At 32.9% G+C, this 21837-nt stretch overlaps 1 protein-coding gene across 1 annotated transcript; it reads right to left on the bottom strand.

Moving 5' to 3' along the window:
- Window positions 1-7749: 7749 nt before the first annotated feature.
- Window positions 7750-9343, bottom strand: LOC135131310 (uncharacterized). Its single transcript, XM_064058981.1, has 2 exons — window positions 9269-9343; window positions 7750-9216 (listed from the first exon to the last, which is right to left on the bottom strand). Exons 1-2 carry the CDS (start codon window positions 9278-9280, stop codon window positions 8383-8385), a joined length of 846 nt encoding a protein of 281 aa, XP_063915051.1. The 5' UTR covers window positions 9281-9343; the 3' UTR covers window positions 7750-8382.
- Between the last annotated feature and the right edge of the window lie 12494 nt (window positions 9344-21837).

The raw sequence follows: 21837 nt of genomic DNA, 5'->3' as shown, positions 1-21837 counted from the left end.
AAATTTTGGTTAGCGTTTTACTATCTACATGATATTCCTAATATAAGTACAAAATTTCACAACAATCGGTTCAGTACTTTCGGAGATTATCTGTCTAATAAAAATCCGGGACGGCAGACAGACGGACAGACGGACAGACGGACAGACGGACAGACGGACAGACAGACGGAAATGGGAGACCTATTTCTTCGTCTTCTAGGGGTCATGAAAGATCGAGAAAACGTAAAAGTAGAGAGTCGGCCGACGGACTCGATTACAATACTTCCTTTGCTTACGCCCGGGAAGTAAAAATGCATTTTTCTTGGTTCATTTTAAATTAACTTCGACTTGCATTAGTGTTCAAATTGCATCTTAGTATTAACGTCAGACAGATTGGTTATATCTACCAATACACGGTTGCGAATTTGCATTAACATTGTTGCACAATTAGTTATGTGGTAAGGTAAGTAATCTGATGTAAGCCGAACTTAAATTTGGTCTGTAAGTTCTGTAACCCAAATTTTGAAATGATAGTATTAATTTAAATATAATAATAATATAGGTATATTACGGCCAGCGGGAATCGAATACGAAAAACTAAAACTGCTACTAGTGGGCGGCGCTGCATACATGTTAAATGTGGTAAACATCTGGAAATATTTTATGCCAACTTATTTCATGTGACATGCTTGGCTCACGCCTGAAGTTATCCGGAATCAACATGAAGATGTCAATGGGTTAATTTCCATCGTAAAAAAGTATTTCTTAAAGCTCATTTGAGGATCCAAGCCTTTCGGTAAGCGTTACCGGATTCTCCGTTGCCTCCAGAACCTGTTACGATAATACAGGCTTCATGGATTGAAACGGCAAGATATAAAATATATAAAAAAGGTTTATTGCTACTCATAATTTTGTTGTATAAATCTAAATAAAAACATTTTATGATATTGTTACGAAATAAGCCCATACTCGGCCCCGGTACGACGCCTATGCGTCTTCTAGTATGTAGTCTGGAAGCGGAAGTCGCGAATACCCAATTCGAGAAAGAGCTGGATCGCCGAAATATGGATTTAAATAGAGGCCACCGTCGGGAATGATTCATTCATAATTCAGTCAAGAGTCGAATGAGCGAATGCGAAGTTATCACTGTTATAATTCGTAGTGTAATTCGAGTGAAAGAAATAAATTGTTGAGTTTTTACTTACGCCCGATTAATTATTCGCCCGTCAAACGTAACAATATTATGGAATTTGACTCCAGTGTCGAATTGAATTGCCTATGCTCAATATTATTTCCAACAAAAGCATCTCAAACATAATTTGGGCTATGTAAAAACCCATTCTACCATCTTAAAGACAAGTATAACTAAATTAAAGACTATTGGGCTCACCTTAAGTCAGTCTGTAGATATAGTAGAGCAATTGTATAAACGATTGGAAGATACCCCCGGGAGAATAGGTGAAGTAGCATTTAAAAAGCTGCAAAATACTTTACAAAAAAATACTGGCTAGAAAGTTTAAAGTTGTCAGCAAAGAATTACAAGTTGAAAATGTCGAAATATTTAAAAATGAAACCCACTGAAACTTCTAATTTTAAATATTCTTCTTTAACATCGTGTGATTTTGAGAAATCTTTCTCTAGGTATAAAAATGTCCTAACAGGATTCTGGATTCTAAAAAACCAGATGTTGCGTAAAATTTATTTTTCCCTAAAACTTGCGTAAAGGGCCTATTTTACCATTTTTCGAGTCTAAATTCCCCGTTTTTATCGCCACTTTAGGACCTATTTTGGCTTTTTCTTAGCCCAAAATCCGCTCTTTAGGATATCACCAATTATGAAGACTATGAATAAACAAATTTCAATAAAGTTTTAGTATGTATTTTTAAACAGTAAGCTTAAAAAATACGTGAAATTTCACAATTAGGGTCCCAGATACAATTACGCAGCTTTGTGCCTTGAAAACAAGTACGTTCCCAATCTGGTATACGTATGACGTCGGCGTCGACTCTATTTGCCACATATTTATTTTTTAATTTTTAACTGATTTTAATACAGCATTAAATTACGATTACAATGATATAAAACCACTTATTAGTTCGCCACTTGCCGCAATTAATAGAGTAACAAGAGGCACAAACATTTCTAATTATTTTTACTTCCCGAGCGTAAGCAAAGGAAGTATTGTAATCGAGTCCGTCGGCCGACTCTCTGCTTTTACGTTTTCTCGATCTTTCATGACCCCTAGAAGACGAAGAAATAGGTCTCCCATTTCCGTCTGTCTGTCCGTCCGTCTGTCCGTCCGTCTGTCCGTCTGCCGTCCCGGATTTTTATTAGACAGATAATCTCCGAAAGTACTGGACCGATTGTTGTGAAATTTTGTACTTATATTAGGAATTCAGTTTTTACCCGAAACGTCCAGATTTTTGGAAAAAAAATCAAAATTATAAAACAACATTTTGCAATTTAATTTTGAATCTGCTAACCCGAATGTTTTGAAATGTTGCAGATGTTTTAAGGCTCTAAAGAGCATCATAAATCTTTAGTCAAAATATATTTGGTTATCCCCTCCAAAAACTTGATAACGTCAGCTCAAAAGTTTGCCAAATAAATCCTATCTAAAATGTACAAAATATGATGCGTCTGTGCTTGTGATATATCACTCCATTCATATTTTTTGGATTTGCATATACAGGGTGACTCAAAAAAATTAATAAATGCGTAAATATATTTTATTGATTTAATCAGGAACTACAAAACGGAATGCTCTGACATCTTGCAGATGTTTTAAGGTTATAAAGAGCATAATAAATGTTTAGTCAAAATATATTTGCTTATCCCCTCCAAAAACTTGATGACGTCAGCTCGAAAATTTGCCGAATAAATCGTATCTAAAATGTACAAAATATGATGAGTTTGTACTTGTGATTTATCATTCCATTCATATTTTTGGATTTGCATATGCAGGGTGACTCAAAAAAATGAATGAAGGCGTGAATTTATTTTATCGATTTAATCAGGAATTACAAAACCGAATGCTTTGAAATCTTGGGAATAGTTTAAAGTTATTATAAGCATGGTAAACTTTTGTTCAAAATGTATTTGTTCATCCCTCCTAAAAAAATTGATGACGTCACCCTTAAATTTTGCTGAATAAATCCTATCTAAAATGCAAAAAATATGATGAGTTTGTACTTGTGATTTATCATTCCATTCATATTTTTTAGATTTTCTTAAGAGGTGGTTCAAAAAAATTAATGAAGTCAATTTATTTTATTGATTAAATTAAAGGCAACACTTATTATTAGTATTACACCCCAACCAACCCAATTTGGTAGACACAAAATTTGTTAAAGGAAAAACTCGGTTGAAACATAAGGGTAGCATCGCTTATTTACATCGACTTTAACATTACAGAACTGCATTTGTTTTATGCGATCACTTGGTTCCGCGAATGTGAAATAGACATGTTTATAATCAACCAATTGTGAATTTCACCGTGAAGAATTAAAATAAAACCCAATGTTTTGTATAATAAGCGGAAGTCGAAGCAATAAAACCGATGGTCGTGTTGTTTACAGTTTCTCTGTTCGACTCTCACGTATGCTGTTACGCTTGTCATCTTAAATTAAGAATGTTTATACATAAACGATTTTCAGTTGCCGTATACGCGAATAAATTGTTTCGTTATTTTATTGATTATATTCAAAACGACCCAATTCATTTTCCCGAAAATTTGGGAATACAATAATTTTATTCTTAGTATTACACTACATCTATCCCAACTGATATACGTGTCCTTGCAAAAATGTTGATGACGTCATCGCAATTTTTTTTAAATTCCCACTACAAAAATGTAATGAGAAAAAAACACAATAGCCATGCAGTCGTCAAGTTTCCGACAGCGAGGGAAGTACTGTCTAAACTCTTTAGACCAATTTTTTTTATTGTTCTAAATAATTCGAGGGTCGCAAATATGCCAAATCTTTCTGTATCACAACAAAAATAAATTTAAGGGCGTTAAATCTCGGCTGCGAGCTGGATATTGAGTAGGGCCTCTATTGCCGACCCAATTTTTTATTCAGAATTTAAAAACATTGGTCGAAGGTTGTTTCGACAGAACTTCCCTCGTTTCTGAAATATATTGAAACATACAGCATTTTCGAAAAAATATAAAATTTGATTTTGCGAATTTTATTTCTTTTTCTTTGTAAGTTGAAAAAAAAAACATGTATGTAATGTTAAAGTAATGTGCTACACCTATGTTTCAAACTACTTTTTACTTTACAAAATTGTTTGATGACGTTATCAGCATTTTTGTAACGACACGTAGGTATATCAACTTGTATTGGTGCAATGTAATGCTAATAATAACAGTACTGTATTTCCAGATTTTCCGAAAAATGGAGTGAACCATTCCTGATTTAATCAATAAAATAAATTCATACATTCATTCATTTTTTTGAGCCACCTGTATAAGCAAATCTAAGACATACGAATGCAATGATGATAAACTACAATTACAAACTAATTTTGCACATTTTAGATGAATAAACAGGTACAGTCGTTTCCAAAAAAATTCGAGCAAGATGAGTAAATCAGGTTCTCATAGATCAATGAAAATCAGTGGGAATATAACTTTGACGTCAATGTTATTTGCCCGAAATTTTTTGGATTTGGAAACGACAGTATGTTTTGATTAAAAATTTACTATGCTTTAATAACTTTAAAACGTCTGCATGATTTCAATAAACTAACTCATTCAGTAATCTTTTTGAGTCAGCCTGTATACGCAATTCTAAAAATTATTAGGATTTATTCGGCAAAATTTTGAGATAACGTCATCAATTTTTTGGTGGGGCTAAACTCATATAATTTGATTAAAAAATTACCATGCCAACGATTACTTTAAAATGTCTGCAAGATTTGGAAGCATTCCGGTTTACAATTTCTGATTTAATCAATAAAAAGTTTACTTATTCATTAATTTTTTTTGAAATAGCCTGTAAAAACTACTAATGGAACGTCAATGACAAGCATAGACTCATCATATTTTCTACATTTTAGGTGGACTTTATTTGAAAAAATTTTGAAATGATGTCATCGAGTTTTTGGGAGGGGATAAACGTACAATTTTTATTAACGATTTACTACCATTACGATAACCTTAAAACGTTTGCACAATTTTGTTTTGCACTTTAATTGCAAAATGTTTTTATACAGTTTTAACTTTTTTTTCAAAAATCTAGATGTCGAAGGTGAAAACTCAAGACTGAGTCACACACTTCAAGTGCAAGAGTATCTTATTTTTTTAAATAAAAAACATATTATTTTAAAATTATAAAATTAAAAGAAACATAAAATAGTCAAAGAAAATAATTGTGATATAAAATCGAAAGAATGTAAATTAAAAAATCGGGAAAATGAAAAATAAAACTCAAGAATTTTAAAAATTGCGGAGACGAAAATTTGAAAAATATAAACATTACAAATTGTGAAACTGAAAAATTGTGATACCAAAAAATTGCAAATCGAAAAATTGAAAAATTTGGAAGTAGAGAAATTGCAAAATCGAAAAATTATGGCACCGAAACATTAAAAAATACAAAAATTGCAAAATCGAAAAATTATGAGGTCAAAAAATTGGTCAAAGGTTAATAAATTCAGATTTTTCGAAAAATTATCAGATTTGATTTTGCGAATTATTTTTTTATGATAATCTTTGTAAGTTAAAACAAAGATATATATATGTAATGTTAAAGTAAATGTAAAGAAGGATGCTTCGCGTAGGTTTCAAATGGATTTTTACTTTACAAAATTTTGTACAGACGTCATCAACATTTTTGCGAGGACACGTATAACAAGTTGGATTGGTTGCAGTGTAATACTAATAAAAACAGTATTGTATTCCCAAATTTTCATGAAAATCGAGTGAGCCTTTTTTTTATATAAGATTTGACAACAATCTGTTCAGTAGTTTCAGAGATTATCTGTCTAACAAAAATTCACACAGAAGGCGGACTAACAGACAGAGAGACAGACAGATAGACGGAAACAGAAACCAGTCGCCCGCTGGACTCGATTACAGTACTTTCTTAGCTCACGCTCGGGAAATAAAAATGAAAGGTTTTCGCGCATTAGGTGCATTCTGCTTTAACAAGTTTACTTTTTTATGTATGATTTTTTGTGTAACCTAAATTAAAAAGACTTTACATACGGAGCGAAAGCAATAGAACGATTGTAAATGGGTCCACCCTCGGCCAATGGCTACTTTCATGTTTTCTCGAAGTGTCACCACGAACTTTGCTCCTACAACTGTGGTTAATAAATCTGTCTTGATTTTTAGTCACAATTACTTTACAAAAATGTTTGTCAATTATTTGACGCATAAGAGACGAGTAGGTCGTGGTCAGACGATCTGTGGCATTGAATTTGGGCAACTGGAGCTATGAGCATGTGAGTTCGAATCCCACCCTACTCAACAATTCTTTTTTTAAGACGTTGAATTTGTTTCAATATTTGACTTCAGGTATGAAGGACGTTCTGTTTAAATAACTGTAGACCTCGTTTTAATTATCGAGCGTAAGCTAAGGACGTATTATAATGGAGTACATCGGGCGGCTGACTAGTCCTACACCTATAGTTTATGAATCCGTGTAGAGTTGTTACCCGAAACATTCCGATTTTTTGAAAAAATTCAAAAATATATATAAGAACATTTTGCAATTTAATTTTGATCAAAAAATTGATGACGTCGCATCAAAATTTTGCCAATTATCATTACATTAATATTTTTTAGATTTGCTTATACTGGTAGTACAAAAAATTAATGTGTCAATTTTCTTTAGCGATTAAATCAGGAACGACTCATTTTCCAGAAAATTTGGGAATACATTATACTGTTATTGTTATTAGTATTACACTGCACCAATCCAAGTTGCTACATGTGTCCTTGCAAAAATGTTGATGACGTCATCACAAAATTTTGAACTCATTTGAAACATATGCACAGCACGCTCTTTTACATCTACTTTAACATTATATATATGTTTATTTAAACTTATAGGGGTTCTCATAAAAAAATAAAGTTTGCAACACCAAATTTTATAGTTTTTCGAAAAATGTTTCATTGTACTTCAGGTGCGTGGGGAGTTCTGTAGAAACAATGTTCAATCTTTTTTTTTCTTACACCCTGCCACTGAGATTATCTATATTTTTTAACTTATTGGGATTATCATAAAATATAAATAAAATGTCGCAAAATCTGATTTTATAATTTTTCGAAGAAGTTGTATTTGTTGGACTGTACTTTAGGGATGAGGGAACTTCTAGATACTCAACCAGCTTCATTCTAAGTTTTATATTAAATATTTTTTTCGTACTTATTCCTCCCCTATAATGTACCGCTAACGATGGTTGCGATGGGAGTGATGCTTTAGGTCAAGGCTGCAGGTCATTGTTATTCAGAACTTAATTTTTTTGCACCACAGTAATTAATCGTAAATAAAATCTTCGAAAAATAAAACGTTTGTTTTAGTAATTGTATTTTGGTAGTAAAAAAGTTATGAACATGAACTTATTGGAAAAGTTTTTGCATATGATATTGTAATCAACAAGAACCAATTAGAGATGATTAGATGTGTTTCACCTTTTGTTGATCATTTTATAAGCGAACTTTGTCGAACATAATATTTTGAGATAAGAAGATAAGTAAAATGATTCATACTGATTTACTATGAAATAATTTTCGAATCGTAAGGAAAACAAACTTAATTCTTATCCCTGTTACTGTTTATTCAATACACATTTTAGTGTCCGTTGGCACTTAAAAAGAATTGGTTATATTATTTTGGAGCTAGCTATATGCAAGTGATTAATAGTGTTTAAGAATTCAATAAGAAAAACAAAATTTTAAATAGAAAAATAGGTTTATTGCACAACTAAAAAATAAGGTTGTAAATACAACAAAACTAGGTGATCAAGATGAAATGAAAAATGACACATGTTGCAAATTCAGTTTGTTCAAAATATGTTCAATTGTTAAACTTGCGAATTGTTTGCCAAAGGAAAAGAACTTAAGTGTTACTACCGAAATATTAGAGAAAATCAGTTAAAGTGAGACCAAACAATATCGCTACGTCATAACAAATCTAACATTTTTGAACAAAATACGCAGTTGCGCAACAAATAATTTCTGGTTGCACATTAATATGGAAACTCTTCACAAAGTAAAGCTAACCATATTAAAGTCTCCTCTAAATGGCAATTTTGGACAACGTGTGCATGGTAGATGAATGACATGTGATCAGTACTATTTACAAGAAATCAATTTAATTATTTTTGCTAAATAACAATTTAACAAAAATAACCAAACCGAACAGAGGCAATTAATATCACATTTATGCATTAATGGTGTCCAAAACCACCACCACCGAGGGACAATTCGTGTCCGCCGAATCCACCGCCGATACCGCCGCCGATTCCATGGCCGCCCAAGTCTCCACCGAATCCACCATGGCCTCCAAAGTCACCGCCTCCAAAGCCGCCGCCCAGACCACCGCCCAAACCGCCATCGTGTCCTTTTACCAAAACTGGTACTGGCTTCTTAACGATGTTGTATTCAGGGATGTGCACTGGGACTGGTTTGTGGACTGGTACTGGGTATGGTTTGGGGATGTGCACTGGGACTTTGACTGGTACTGGTACTTTGACTGGTACTTTGACTGGGTAAGGAATGGTCTTCTCCACTTTGACTGGGTATGGTTTGTCGATGTGTACTGGGTAGGGTTGTGGCACGTGAACAGGGTAGGGCTTATCAACCTTGTATGGTACAGGTACTTTGACTGGAACTGGTACTTTCTTCTCAACGGGAACTGGGACTGGATGTGGGATGGGCACGGAAATGGTTTTATGGAGGGTGATGTGGGTTATGTGTCCTTCGCCACCACCATATCCTCCACCGGCGCCGCCGCCGAAGCCGCCCCCGCTGCCGCCTCCGAATCCTCCACCGAGTCCTCCGTGACCTCCGCCCAGAGATAAGCCTCCGCCGTGACCACCGCCCAGAGATAAGCCTCCGCCGTGACCACCGCTCAGAGATAGGCCGCCACCGTGTCCGCCGAGAGAGATGCCGCCACCCAGACCGCCGTGGCCGCCCAAATCACCGCCTCCAAGGAGCAGACCGCGCTTCTTCTTGGCGGTTTCTTCGGCGAAAACTGCCGATGTTAAGAGCAAAGTGCAAACCTGGAACAATGATGTTGTGATGTTGCGCAAATTTTGCGAGTGAATGTCTTACCAGAAACTTCATGTTGCTAGTGGAGAATTGACGATGCAACTGTGTCTGTTCCAATTTAGTACCCGCCACTTTATATACAAGTCCATCCTCCCCTACAGTGATAGTACTTTCCCATTTCCCCCTAACATCTCTGTATACTATAGCAGCAAGTGCATTAAATTTTATTCAAATGTAACAATAAATTACACGGTAAAGGTTCACACACAATAACGATGAGCCACACGGAACAATACGGCTTTTTCGTCACAATTCGGTACCACTTAATACCGGTAGTACATATAAGTCGCGGCATAACTTTGCGGTATATTTTTTGTATCTCTTTATACAAAATGACCCAATTTTTTTTTTTCAAAAAAAAAAAATAGCGAATATAGCAAATCCATCAGGGTATGACCAACTTTACGTCGTCTGAGCCGTCAGACTTGAGAGCCTGTTGCCATAATTAAGCATATTATCAAGGCATCAGAACCTATAGCAATTTTTATTTTTTAATTTACTCGTTACGTAAAGTAACAAAGTGTAGCGGATGCTGTTCCTTAGCATGCTTTAACAAATTGTGAAATAATTATAACAGTGAGTCAATATCGTCCGTTCCTTTGCCATAGTTGCATTTCGTGTACGACAAAGTCGCAATATTCTTTGTCTGCAAAAATCTTGCAACTTTATGCAAATTAAAAATGAATTCCTTGAGTAACCCAATTTTTGCTTTAATTGCATGTGCTCTGTGTTCATCAATTTGCCAACGCATGATGGTCGATAAATAAAGCGAAATGAATAAATTCGAAAGGCGTAACAGCAACACACCGGATGAACGATCTAATCTGGAGTACAGCACTTCCCTGTATAGTTCCTAACTTTAGGTGAATGTTGTTCAATTATAGCTATTATTGCCAAACATGCAACCGTAGGAAGAACAGCAAAAATGTGTTACGTGCAGAAAAAGTTGCTTTGTTGAAAAAAGTGGCATATGGTGTGCTGCTCTCTTAAACGATTATTTAATAACTGATCTATTTGTTACGTCATTAATTATACGATGGACGCTCAAAATCGATCATCGTGTCGTTTCCTCTGCGAGCCGCTAAAAATTTCCATAAATATTTTATTAATTGTTATTACGAGCAGTGTATTTATTGAAACGTAATAATTGCAGGCACGATTTTAATATATTATGTTGAAACTCTCGAACTGTGTGTTACAGTATGAATTCAAGCATTAAGTAGAACATTTCGTTTTGTTGTGTTTCTCGAAGGTAGATAATGACATACTGTTGGTAGCTTATGGTACAATAATAATTTCATTTCAATTAAAGCATTTTCTTTTTTCAATACTTAATTAACGTACCATGTATGAAAATTTTGTACAGGATTTCAAATTGTATAAAAAATATACTCCCTTCACATTAAACGTTGTTTTTTCATCGATGAAGACGTAAAATGAAAGGAAACAGTGCTGGTGTGATGGCAGTGACTTTTTAAAAATAGAATAATTAAATGTGTGAACCAAAGTGATCGAACTGTTGTTATGTGTCAACTTTTTTAGAAGCTTTTAATGGAGTGAATTTATTAAAATAAATGCATGGAAATACCGGCACAATTTAATCTACTCGAGAATAATTAACAAAATTTAAAAAGATTTTTGCTGTTGGATAAAATAAAATAAATTAACATTTTACGAATAAAAAATCGACAAACAAGGATTTGAACCAATAAATTAAATGAGCATATATGACGTCTTAGAAGTTATTTTTCCATTAGATCTATTTGATAATTTTTTTGTGAGGACGAAAACTGAAAGCACCGAATGGGAACTAAAGAAGAATTCTTGGGTATTTGAGTGGAGCTAATATTCTCAACATGATAAGCGACGTAATAATAATAATAATAATAATAATATGTCACTGTAGGATTAAAACGTTCATCGCGGTACTGAACTGTTTACCTAAATACTTATTCACTTATTCGTCATCATTGTAACCGAGGAAGATGTCGCAGAATATGCAAACGAAAACATAGCGTAATGTACACCTTTAAAATTCTTTATAATTAATTAAATAACATTTAGTGTGGCATACTTAGTTTTTCTTAATGTAACTTTTCATTTCACAATAAAAAAACGAGTTATTGGTGATTGATGGTGGATTGATCGGTCATGAGGTTGAAACAAACTAGTCGATTTTAATAGATGAACGGGGCTTTTATAATTTGTAAAATATACTTAGTTTTCCTGTAATACTGCACAGTGATACAATAAGTTCGATCATCTAAATACCTATCTGACGTGGTTCGAAGTCTAAAATAAAAATTTTCTCACTCGATAAAAAAATTAATATTCGAACATTGTGTAAGTAATTTTCAGTTGTATGCAAAATTAGTAACATTTTATTTAACAATTTTGTTATTATTTAATTGTTGCATTAACTACGTTCTACAAAATTTATTTTTTATTAAACTGAAAACGTGATTGTTTAAAAACTCTTCGCTGAGCTTACAGTCATTAGATTTAATCCTGTCGCCGTGTTCCAGTCCAGTTTTGTGAACTACGTGTATAGACAATTTGTAATACACTTGTAGAAAGTATAATAAGTGTAGTGGAAATTCAGTTACTAACTGACTTTCAACGTAGATGAATAAATATACTCCACCTAGTACGACTAGTTGTATAATTTACGAACACAAGTAGTTTTTATAAGTACATATTGGAATTTTAGAAAAACAGCAAATTTTTGTAATAGCTAAAAATTAATATAATTTAAGTATGTATGTTCAAATTTTCTTAAACTTTTTCCATGTTTTTCAAAGTTAGTGGATTAGTTCATTTGAATTTGTTTTTTTTTCAGCACATTCTTCTTTTAGTGATTTCGAAGAGAACTATGTTTCTGTTGAAAACATTATACTGCTGACTAATTTATGAAATTAACTAAATTAAATACAATAGAATCTAAATTGAAGCGACCAATATGAACTTCATAAATATATCTAAACTTGAATAGCTGTTATTCACAGCTCCGCTAGCGTTGATTTCGCAATTAGTAATTGTTATTATTTTTTAGCCTCTGATACAGTTAATATAAATATTCGCGTCCCCCCTAGTGAACACATATACGAGGTAAGCGCCAAATATTCTCGGCCTAACAAAGAAAGAGACCTGATGGAAAAAAATTAAATATTTATATTTCAACATAGTCTCTGTTAACTTCAATACATTTAAAACTACGTTCAACTAACAGCTCTATCCGTTTAAAAAAATTATTTGAATCTTTATCACTAAAATGATGCAGTACTGCCGTTTGCACTTCTTTATCCGTCCCAAACGTTTTCCCTGCAAGTCGTTTTTTAACTTAGAGTACAGTTAATAATCGTTCGAAGCTAAGTCAGTACTGTAGGATGGGTGCTCAAGTTACTCGAAGTCACAGGCCCCTATAGCAGCTTGAGAAAGACATGCGGTATGAACGGGCGCATTGTCATGAAGCAATCGAACGCCTCTTGCTAATTTTCTCGGCCTTTTTTCCCAAATACGTTCTCCTAATTTATGCAATAAGTAACCATAATATGTAGCGTTGACAGTGGTATTTCATCCTTTAAAATTAATCAACAACATGCCTTTACAGTCCCAAAAAATTGTAGCCATGATTTTTTTGGAAGATTGATTCGTCTTCAAGGGTTTCTTACCCCATGCGAAATAACTGTAATCATTTTTTTTAGTAAAATGTGAAGGACAAGCTTCAGCAAACACAAAAACCATCCTGCCCTTAATACCCTTTAGAGCAATTCCATCTTTTGCTAAGAATTTTATTGCCGTTCGATTTTCAATTTTAAACAGGCATGATGAGTCCATAATTTTTCAAAGATTACTCCTCAAATGTATCAAAACTAATGGGCAGTAGGGCTTGAAATTTTACACACATACTGCGGGGACCCTCTAGTCTTCTATGAGTTGTACAAATTTCCCGATGAGCAATCGCAAATATATCAGGCCGAGAATATTTGGCGCTTACCTCGTAATTTAAAAGGTTTTACTTTCATACAAATTTTCATCCCCTACTTTACTCCCTTAGGGATAAAATTTTCAAAAATTCGTTCTTAGTTGGCACTTACATTACAAAAGGAACTTCTCCAATTCCATATTTCTAGCTTTAGTAGTTTAGACTCTGCCTTGATGGATCTGTCAGTATGTTAGTCAGTCAGGACAAATATTTTTACATGTAAGTGTAGATAAAAGAGGCGAAATATTCGTGCTAAATTTAAAGTTACTCATTTTTTACTTCCTGAGCGTAAGCTGAGGAAGTGTTATAATCGGATTCCATTGGATGACGGGCTACTTTTATGTTTTCTGGATGGTTCATGACCCCTGGAGTATGAAAAGATATGTTGATATGTATCCCGTTTCCGTACTTTTATTAGATAGATAATTTCCGTAACTATAGTTAAATTGTTGCCAAATTTTTAGACGTGTATTAGGAATATAGTGTAGATGCTAAAATGCTAATCAAAGTTTGGATAATTATCCCCATGATTATTATTTAAATTTTATAAAATAAGATACTCCTGTACAAGTGACTCACGAATCCATGTGGAGTTTTTACCCTAAACTCCCAGATTTTTGTAAAAAAAATCAAAATTGTTTAACAACATTTTATAATTAAACTTTGAAACTGCAGAACAGAACGCTCTGAAAACTTGCAACTGTTTTAAAATTATCGTAAGCGTGGTCAATTGGTAATCAAAATGTTTTCGTTTATGTCCCCCAACAACGTGATGACGTCATTTTACAATTTTGCTGAATACAAAATTCCTTAAATTGCATAGAATTAGATACTGCTGCGTGTGTAATTTATGAATCCGTGTAGCTTTTTTTTCAGAAACATTCAGATTTTTGGGAAAAAAATCAAAATTGTGTAACAACATTTTATAATTTCATTTTGAAATTTCAAAACCGAATGCTCTGAAAATTTCCAAGCGTTTTTGAGGTTACCTTAAGTGTGATAAATCGGTAAACAAAATTTTTTCGTTTTTCAATCTAACTTTGAAATTGCAGGAACTGAATGCTGTGAAATCTGGCAAATACATATTCTAAAGTTATTGGAAGCATGGTAAATCCTTAAGAGGAGTCGCTACATGTGGCTGTTAATGGTGTTGTCAATATACTTATTTTCAGAATGTAATATCTCCATTATTACCACACTTATTATTATGAAATTTTAAATGTAACCTATTCACAACTTTATTGTTATATATTTTTTAAATTTTGTTGAAATTTTTGCATCACGTATCTAAAAAATTCGTCTAAAGAGTTTAGACAGTACTTCCCTCGCTGTCGGAAACGTGACGACTGGATGTCTATTATGTTTTTTTTTTCGCAGTAGATTTCATTATTTTTTTTTGAGTCACCCGGTATATGCAAATTCAAAAAATATGAATGGAATGATAAATTACAAGTACAGACTCATCATATTTTGTATATTCTAGATAGGATTTATTCGCCAAACTTTTGAGCTGACGTCATCAGTTTTTTGTACAAGATAACCAAATATATTTCGACTAAAAATTTATTATGCTCCTTATAACCTTAAAACATTTGCAAGATTTCAAAACATTCGGTTCTGGTGTTTCTGATTAAATCAATAAAATACATTACCACATACACATACCCTGTATATGCAAATCCAAAAAATATGAATGAAATGATAAATCACAAGAAGAGACTCATGATATTTTGTATAGTTTAGACAGGATTTATTCAGCAAAATTTTGTGGTGACGTCATACAGTTTTTAGGGGGGATGAGCAAATACATTTTGATAAAAAAATTACCATGCTTATGATAACTTTAAAACATCTTCAAGATTTTAAAACATTCGATTTTCTAGTTCCTGAGGAAATCAGTAAAATGAATTTACGCACTCATTAATTTTTTTGAGTCACCCTGTATATGCAAATTAAAAAAATATGAATGGAGTGATAGATCACAAGTACAAACTCATCATATTTTGTACATTTTAGATAGGATTTATTCGGCAAACTTTTGTGGTGACGTCATCAAGTTTTTGGAGGGGACAACCAAATATATTTTGACTAAAGATTTATGATGCTCTTTATAGCCTTAAAGCATCTGCAACATTTCAAAACATTCGGGTTAGCAGATTTAAAATTAAATTGCAAAATGTTGTTTTATAATTTTGATTTTTTTTCCAAAAATCTGGACGTTTCGGGTAAAAACTCAATTTGGAGTAGTAAACTACAGGTATAGGACTATGTTATTTTATACAACTTAAAACCCATTTACTATGTACAATTTTGAAGTGACGTCATCGCATTAGTGGTGGGGATGATTAGACAAATTTTGGTTAGCGTTTTACCATATACATGATATTCCTAATATAAGTACAAAATTTCACAACAATCGGTCCAGTACTTTCGGAGATTATCTGTCTAATAAAAATCCGGGACGGCAGACAGACGGACAGACGGACAGACGGACAGACAGGTGGAAATGGCCGACATGGGAGACCTATTTCTTCGTCTTCTAGGGATCATGAAAGATCGAGAAAACGTAAAAGTAGAGAGTCGGCCGACGGACTCGATTACAATACTTCCTTTGCTTACGCTCGGGAAGTAAAAAAAAGATCACCAACTGTTTAAAAAAAATGCTCTTGCGTGATATAAAGAAAGTTATGGAGAGCTTATATTTAAAATTTCACAACTATAATAAGTTTGTTAATAATGGAGATATTACATTCTGAACATGTACCATAAATTCTATGCAGAAAACGTAGCGACTGGCCTTAATCAAAATTTGTCCGCCGTCTTATAATTTTGATTTTCAAATTTATTAGTGTCTTTGGTGAAAAAAACTGAGAATTAATTAATCCGTTCTCTTCTCTAGGTTGAGGAGACAAAGTCAATCAAATTTCATTTTCTTTTAACCGCGACTGATGCTTGTAATTTGAACGTGCTAATACTCGAATTCTTGCGAACTATGCATATAAACAGTCAAACTTGAGAATGTACTGAGAAACTGAGAAGGTCTACGTTTTTTCCCGCTGGTTATCTGTTTTAAATATATTATTTTCATATTGTCTACACTTGGGGATCGCGACGTTTTGGAATTTGCGGCCCCGCAACGCAGGGTCTGTGGGGTTGTTAATTAAGCCACTGCCTTTTACTTTATAAAGCTATCACATAAACAAATTTTATATATTTTTTTAAGAAGCAGGATATATTGGACTACATTTCATGAGCGAAGGAAGTTCTCTGTCTAAATAACTTTAAACCAATTTTCTGCGAAGAATTTTTGTTGCAGTAGACGTTATAACAACTTATTACACTTACTTGGGTTAAGTGTATGACAAATTATGTTAAATTGACTTATTTATTTATTTTTTTTTTTAGATAAAATGGTTCACAGACTCGGGGCGACAAACTTTGTTTTGCGTCGATGCGGTTAAGTACGTCATTTTCGACGACATAAATCTATATCTTATACAGAGTGACAGGGTTTTACGTTGCCAAATTTTAATAGGTGGTAGTTGAAGCTTAAAACCTTAATAATATTTTGGGCTTAGATCCACCATAATTGTGTTACTGAAGGCACAACTTCCAAGTGTCCATGTTTGAGAACCACTGGACAATTTCTTAGCTGAGATATTAAGAGAGAGGAATTTTTTGACATAAATAATTTTAGAGATTGTTTTAAGAAAAACAAAATAAATGTTTTCAACGGTTACTAGTATTGCACTCTGAATTTGTCTCCTTTTCAGGAAGTTCCACAGAAATATCGTCGGCATCATCTTCTATTAGATTTGACATCATCTTCAGTTACGTCCCCATCATTGTCTATTTCATCCTTATCAGAGGCTGCCAAAGATATCCCAGTAAACACAGTTACGTCGTAACGATGTTAATGCCACTTAACTCTGTCTACGATCTTGTTAGCTGTTACATCCCAAACTACGTACATTTGCTTTCCCTGTGCTATGTAATGTAATCAACAGTGACCCATGCTTGTAACATACTGGTGACATCCACACTGTTTCAGACTAGAGACGTGCTCGCTGGTACATCATCATAACGTTGTGTTAGTCTGTCGCTAGATTCTCTATAATTTGATGTATCTGTTACGTTTTATTTTAAACGCCAATATAACGTATTAAATGGACATAGACGTTACGTATATATCGCAACATCGTAAACATATGACTCTCAGTATATTTTATTAACATGATCTATGCGATATGAATAGGCATTTCAGAAAATCTAGTTACCATTTAGGGATATGGATATGGAGAGTAAAATTTAGAGCTTACAGTAAATTATTATTTTATTCAATGTTTGAAAAAATATAATATGTAATAAGTAATAAAATATAAAAATTAATATAAATTCATAATATAAATAAATATAGTTGTTATACCGCTTACACAGTCCCGACTCGCTATATCTAGTAAACGTTACCAGACCTTTTGAGACGTTACCAGACCCGGGTTCGGGTCTGATAACGTTTAACCATGTATATCACCTTCTTGGGCCCAGTACAATTAAAAATTGAAATAAAAAAGTGGGTCTGGTAAAACTGTTGAACGTCAAATTTTATACAGAAATAGTTCATTCCCCTTTTCTGCAGAGGGCGTCGTGTCGCTTAGCTGTATATAATATCTGCCTGCATAAAATCGTCCACATCGGACCAACGTTACCAGATCCGTAAATCTGCAACACTGCATTCTAGCAGATCAGTTCAGTATTTAAGAAAATCATGAGTACTTTTCTTATTCTACTTGTATCTGACTGCTTGCATTGAGTAAAAATATGTTATTTGAATTAATAAAGCATTTTTACAATGAATCGTTTGAGGAATGGCTAGTTTCATGTTTTCTCGATGTTACATAACTCTTATTAGACCTAGAATATGAAAAATTATGTCTTTCATTGTCATTTGTCCGCCGTTCCTGTTAGAGACAATTTCCAAAATTATATACTATACAGATTATTTTGAAATTCTAGATACAGTTTAGGATTATCGTGGAGACAGGGGTAAAATGCTAATTAACTAAATACATAATTCAGCCTTATGTTTAATAAAAATAATAAAGATAAGGTTTTTTAGTTTAAATATACCATATGTTCGAAAAAAAATAGCCCGGGACCGTAGCTCTCTTATTTTTTTGAATAGATCAAATTGAATAATTTTAAATGTATTGCGATCTTAATTGTAAAACTGATTTTTAACTTTCTTTTTTTTGCCTATGACATCCAACTTTTGTTTTTTAAATGACATCCTAGATATTTTTTTTAATTCTTGTGATTTTTTTTTCTGAATACATTGATGTACCATGTTTCGCATTTTGTTAAAAAGTTGTGGTAAAAATTAATTTAATTTTTTTAGCAAGGTAACTGTGACGGAAAAATGTACCAAAATTTTTGTTACATAGCAAGTTTAACACGGTTTATAACACTTATTAATGTATAGGAGTTTTAAATTTGAAAATTAAACTTCTATACGAAAACATTATTAACTCAAGACATTTTATTGCAAATATGATGTATTAAATTATTAATGTTTGAAAATATTAACGTATTATGTACACTATGATACATCAATAAATTTAGAAAAAATCTCTACATGAATCTTAAAAAAATATTCAGAGTGTCTGGTGTCATTTAAAAAACATAAGTTGTATGTCGTAGATAAAAACAAATGAAAGTTAAAAATTATTTTTTTAAAATCAGATCGTTGTATTTATATTTAGTAGACGATATATGTAAATTTTTTGAAAAATTATACAGCATTTGACAATTAATTTCAGAAATTAGGAAACGACTCCTCAAAATTTTGCATAATTATGCCTTAGTGCTCATTCACAATGGGCATAAAGCATAAGGTGTCATAAGCATTAATGCATATGAATTTATGTTTAGTGCTCTATGGTTGTATTCGTTCACAATGAGCATAAGTGCTCATTCACAATAGGCATAAAGCATAAGGATGTCCTAAGCATTATGCTCATTGTAAACTAATAGAAGCATAATAGAGCACTAAACATAAATTCTTATGCATTAATGCTTATGACATCCTTATGCTTTATGCCCATTGTGAATGAGCATTTACAGTTATAATGAACGTGGTCAGGTCAGGTCACCAAAGCGTTTAACTGAATGTAATTTGAAAAGTGCAAAATTGTATACTTCTGTAAGTGTAGTTTTTTTAATCCTCTCTTATTTTCAAATGCGCTATAATGATCTACGCATCCATATTTTACTTAATTACTTCCCGAGCGTAAGCAAAGGAAGTATTGTAATCGAGTCCGTCGGCCGACTCTCTACTTTTACGTTTTCTCGATCTTTCATGACCCCTAGAAGACGAAGAAATAGGTCTCCCATTTCCGTCTGTCTGTCCGTCTGTCCGTCCGTCTGTCCGTCCGTCTGTCCGTCTGTCCGTCTGCCCCCGGATTTTTATTAGACAGATAATCTCCGAAAGTTCTCGACCGATTGTTGTGAAATTTTGTACTTATATTAAGAATATCATGTAGATGGTAAAACGCTAACCAAAATTTGTCTAATCATTGCCACCACTAATGCGATGACGTCACTTCAAAATTGTACATAGTAAATGGGTTTTCAATTGTATAAAATAACATAGTCCTACACATGTAGTTTACAACCCTGAATCGACTTTTCACCCGAAACGTCCAGATTTTTGGAAAAAAAATCAAAATTATAAAACAACATTTTGAAATTTAATTTTTAATCTGCTAATCAGAATGCTTTGAAATGTTGCAGATGTTTTAAGGCTATAAAGAGCATCATAAATCTTTAGTCAAAAAATATTTGCTTATCCCCTCCAAAAACTTGATGGACGTCAGCTCAAAAGTTTGTGGAATAAATCATATCTAAAATGTACAAAATATGATGAGTCTGTACTTGTGATCTATCACTCCACTCATATTTTTTGGATTTGCATATACAGGGTGACTCAAAAAAATTAATGAATGCGTAAATATATTTTATTGATTTAATCAGGAACTACAAAACCGAATGCTTTGAAATGTTCCAGATGTTTTAAGGCTATAAAGAGCATCATAAATCTTTAGTCAAAATATATTTGGTTATCCCCTCCAAAAACTTGATGACGTCAGCTCAAAAGTTTGCCGAATAATCCTATCTAAAATGTACAAAATATGATGAGTCTGTACTTGTGATATATCACTCCATTCATATTTTTTGGATTTGCATATACAGGGTGACTCAAAAAAATTAATGAATGCGTAAATTTATTTTATTGATTTACTCAGGAACTACAAAACCGAATGCTTTGAAATCCTGCAGATGTTTTCAGGTTATAAAGAGCATAATAAATAAATTTTTAGTCAAAATATATTTGGTTATCTTCTCCAAAAAACTGATGACGTCAGCTCAAAAGTTTGCCGAATAAATCCTATCTAGAATATACAAAATATGATGAGTCTGTACTTGTAATTTATCACTCCATTCATATTTTTTAAATTTGCATATACCGGGTGACTCAAAAAAAATAATGAACGCGGAAATTTATTTTATTGGTTTACTCAGGAACTACAAAACCGAATTTTTTGAAATCTACTGCGAAAAAAAACATAATAGGCATGCAGTCGTCACGTTTCCGACAGCGAGGGAAGTACTGTCTAAACTCTTTAGACCAATTTTTTTTATTTGAAGATAGGAACTTGATTATATTCTAAATTAATTGATCCTCACTTAATATTAATTGACAGAGATCATTCTTTTAGCTACATCTAATTTGTACATCTATTGGTAGATTTTGACAACAATCTTTTTAAAGCAACATTTAGTTTTTTTTTAATTTTTTTTAATGAATATATTTGTCGGTAAATGTTTTATTTATTTCTGTTCGTTAGAATTTCGCATTTAGTTGATTTTTTACTTACTGAGCGTAAGTAAAGGAAGTATTGTAATCAAGTCCATCGGCCGACTTTCTACTTCTACGTTTTCTCGACCTTTCATTACCCCTACAGGACGAAGAAATAGGTCTCCCATTTCCGTCTGTCCGTCTGTCTGCAGCCCCTAATTTTTATTAGGCAGATAATCTCCGAAAGTACGGGGCGATTGTTGTCAAATTTTTGTATTTACGAGTATATTAGGAATATCATGTAGATGGTAAAACGCTAACCAAAATTTGTCTAATCGTCCTCACCAATAATGTGATGACGTCACTTTAAAATTGCACATAGTAAATGGGTTTTAAATTGTATGAAAAAACATAGTCCTACACATGTAGTTTATGACTGCGTATTGAGTTTTACCCGAAAAGTGCTGATTTTTGGAAAAAATCAAAATTATGAAACATCAAAATTTTGCGGTATAAATCCGCATTTTATTCGTATTTTTTGAATTATCATAAACATGGTAAATCTTTGATCAAAATGTATTTGCTAATCCACCCTAAAAAACAATTGATGACATCAGCTCAAAATTTTGCTGAATAAATCCTATCTTAAATATGCAAAATATGATGACTTTATACTTGTATAAATTAGTATTTTCTTAAAATTCGAAAAATAACGCTTGGCAAAGAGGTATC

This window comes from Zophobas morio, unplaced genomic scaffold (genome assembly GCF_036711695.1).
Source record: "Zophobas morio isolate AGI-343-1 ecotype UQ-CSIRO unplaced genomic scaffold, CSIRO_AGI_Zmor_V1 ptg000002l, whole genome shotgun sequence".
NCBI classification, from domain to species: Eukaryota; Metazoa; Arthropoda; class Insecta; order Coleoptera; family Tenebrionidae; genus Zophobas; species Zophobas morio.
Note: the sequence above shows the minus strand (reverse complement) of the source record. Positions and strands in the feature narration are given on the sequence as shown.